General features: G+C 31.4%; 1 protein-coding gene across 1 annotated transcript; it reads right to left on the reverse strand.

Annotated features, from left to right (window-relative positions):
* Positions 1 to 948: 948 nt before the first annotated feature.
* LOC108762280 (elongation of very long chain fatty acids protein 4-like) lies at positions 949 to 1307 on the reverse strand (the record flags this gene model as incomplete). Its single annotated transcript, XM_018509217.1, has 1 exon — positions 949 to 1307. A coding segment is annotated over one exon (359 nt), but the record flags the coding sequence as incomplete, so codon positions are not given.
* Between the last annotated feature and the right edge of the window lie 1673 nt (positions 1308 to 2980).

The following is a 2980-nucleotide window of genomic DNA, read 5'->3' on the forward strand; positions in this document are numbered from 1 at the left end:
AATTCATTAAATTATAATCAATTAGATCATCAATGTTGGTGGATTGAATGCGTTTTTAATTTGAAATTCAAATGTATATGATTGATGTTCTGATCAATTGCATTAATTTAATATGTTAACAGTTTTTAATAACACTGATTGTTGGTGGAAACATAGTATAATGATTGCTCAAGACAGTCTATTTCGATGTGATGCGCTAAACTCATTTATATGTCAGGAACATCAATGGTCTTTAACATCGGTGGACCAGCACACGTTGTAACCATAAGTTTTTTAATAATAGTTCACATAAGTTCATTGTATTATGAAGACAGATATGATATCTGATTTAATAATTTTATAACGGTTCTGTTTTACAATTGAAAATGACCTCGTGCATAGGTCGAAACGTATTGTTTTTATATTTTATATGACTAATGTTAAGTTGTTCATTTCGTCCGTTCATACGTTCAAAAATTTTAATTTGAATTATTAGTTTTTAAGATCGTTTCACATTACGTCTATTATGCGAACGACTTTTAAAAGTTCCACTATAAAAAAGGTCGTTCGCATAATAGACGTAATGTGAAACGATCTTAAAAACTAATAATTCAAATTAAAATTTTAGTACATAGCTTTTGCTACATACCAAAGTAATTGTCAGACATATTATCATATCATCGAGTTAATCCATTATTATTTTATGATTTATAGATTTTTATATGTCGAATTTAATATATTGTAAGTTTATAATAGTTGTTTACATTTGTTACATCTTTTACATTTTTATTTTTTGGGAAATTACATTAATTTGCCTCATAGCTGTTGAGTTGGTATCTTAATTTATTAAAAATCGAGTGCGAACTTCACGAAGTTATATAACTATGGAATAGGAAATATTATCGAGTCTCAAAAATTATTGTTATTAGATTATTAGTCAAATATGTGAAATAATTTGAAGAAAAAAACGATTTGAAGGAAAAAAGGCGACGTGAAAAATGTGAAAGAAAATCAGGAGAATTTACCATCTGCATTATAGTTATCCATCGTTTCATAGGTGCGACAGCTTTTCGAACATTTGGTCCCCAAGCTGCTGAAAGGTAGTACATGTACATTATGGTGTGCATGAAGCTGTTAATGAAGAACATCAACGTTACAGGAGCAACGGCATAATATCTTAGACTTAACCACGCCAAAAGTAAGGTAGACACATGATGATACAAATGCAATGCGGTTATCTGATTGTCTTTCTTCCTTAATACAAATATGCCCGTTTCAACATAATCCAATATTTTTAACAGAAAGTAATACCATAAGGACCTAATTATCTACAACAAAATTTAGCCATTATTATTTTGTGACATATTATTTTATGAAATCAATATGAGTAATATTATATAAATACCATTATTAACTATAATGATATAGATATGTACACACACACATACGATATATTAAGAATTAGTATCTTACTAGTCGTACATTTGAAAATTTAACAATAAGAAATATAAGTGGCCATAACGGTCAAAGCTAGATCTTTAATAATTCAATCTGAATTAGTATATATATTATACATGTACGTACATGCATATATACCATATTTGTAGTTATTTGAACTGTGCGCCAAATCAATTTTCCGGACTTATAAACGCAATTAAACTACAACTACTGTAATAATATCACGAATTAAATTGATAAGCAATTTTAATAATTTAATGCTCAATCCTGTTAGAAAGATGTTAATATGCTGAAAAACTATAAATAAATTTGTACAGAATACAAGAGATTCGGATTCGTCTCCCGGCCGAGGTAATATTTTTCGCAATTTTATTTACAGTTTTTCAGCATATTAATATCCTTCTAATAGGATGTCTTGCGGTGCGCAATTCAAATGACTACAAATATGATAATAAATTAAATACAGATTGAGATATTTAACAAAGATTGAGGTGCGCAATTCAAATGACTACAAATATGATAATAAATTAAATACAGATTGAGATATTTAACAATAATAATGAATATTACAATAAAATGACAGGCGATTGAGATCTAAGGAAAGACGCAGTTATTAAGTGCGTGTAAAAAATATATTAAAAAAACTCTTACATCAACCTCGCAAGAGGTTTCGCAAAAATCAAAATCGCACATTTCGGTTTCATTCGAGCCATCATCAGCGATGTCAAATAATTAAAGTGATCATTACTCATATCTTAAACGATCCAACAGAGCAGCCGAAAGAGACCCTTCAATTTCAAATTTTGAGAAACATCCTTGTCCATTGACTGATTAGTCAAGTGAGAACTAGCGATAACAAATATAACTTATGGAGTGATGTTACGAAATATGTAATAAACTTAATTATGATTAACTAAAGAAATTCATCAGCTGCAAACTTTGATCAAATATAATGCAAAGGAGGAAAAAATATATCGAAAGAACTATCCCGTGACGAGTATATAATTGAAATGGATCTTCAAGACATAAAAATTACAGATGAGAGATGTGTGTGTGTGTATGTGTGTGTGTTGTGTGTGTCAAGAAATCTGGAGAAACTGGTAGTGTCTCGGCGCTAAACTGCGCGAAGCGACACTGCCGTGCCTCCTTTACGCGAACCGACGAGTTGCGGCAGATCGAGATTATCGGATTTCAATAAGGACTGAACCGATCGCGTTCTCTGTATGCTCAATCGATAGCCACCACACGGATTGTGTGATAAAAGTGCTTTTATTTTCTTTTCTACGTGCCCTACGAGCGGAGATATCGCGACGCAAAGTCCGGTCTGTGATGAATTCACCTAATTTTTAAGAAACGTCGTCGTCATTATTATCGTTATTGTTGCTATTATTATCATCGTCGAACCAGGAGAAAATGTCCATCTCGTTTTTTCAACACTAGAGGGCTTTTGACTTAACCTAGCGATGGCAGCATTACACATTCGAATGTGACCAACAACACATGACAGCTGTGATAATCAGCGATGGCAACATTGTCACATATA

Source organism: Trachymyrmex cornetzi, unplaced genomic scaffold (assembly GCF_001594075.2).
Source record: "Trachymyrmex cornetzi isolate Tcor2-1 unplaced genomic scaffold, Tcor1.1 scaffold29, whole genome shotgun sequence".
NCBI classification, from domain to species: Eukaryota; Metazoa; Arthropoda; class Insecta; order Hymenoptera; family Formicidae; genus Trachymyrmex; species Trachymyrmex cornetzi.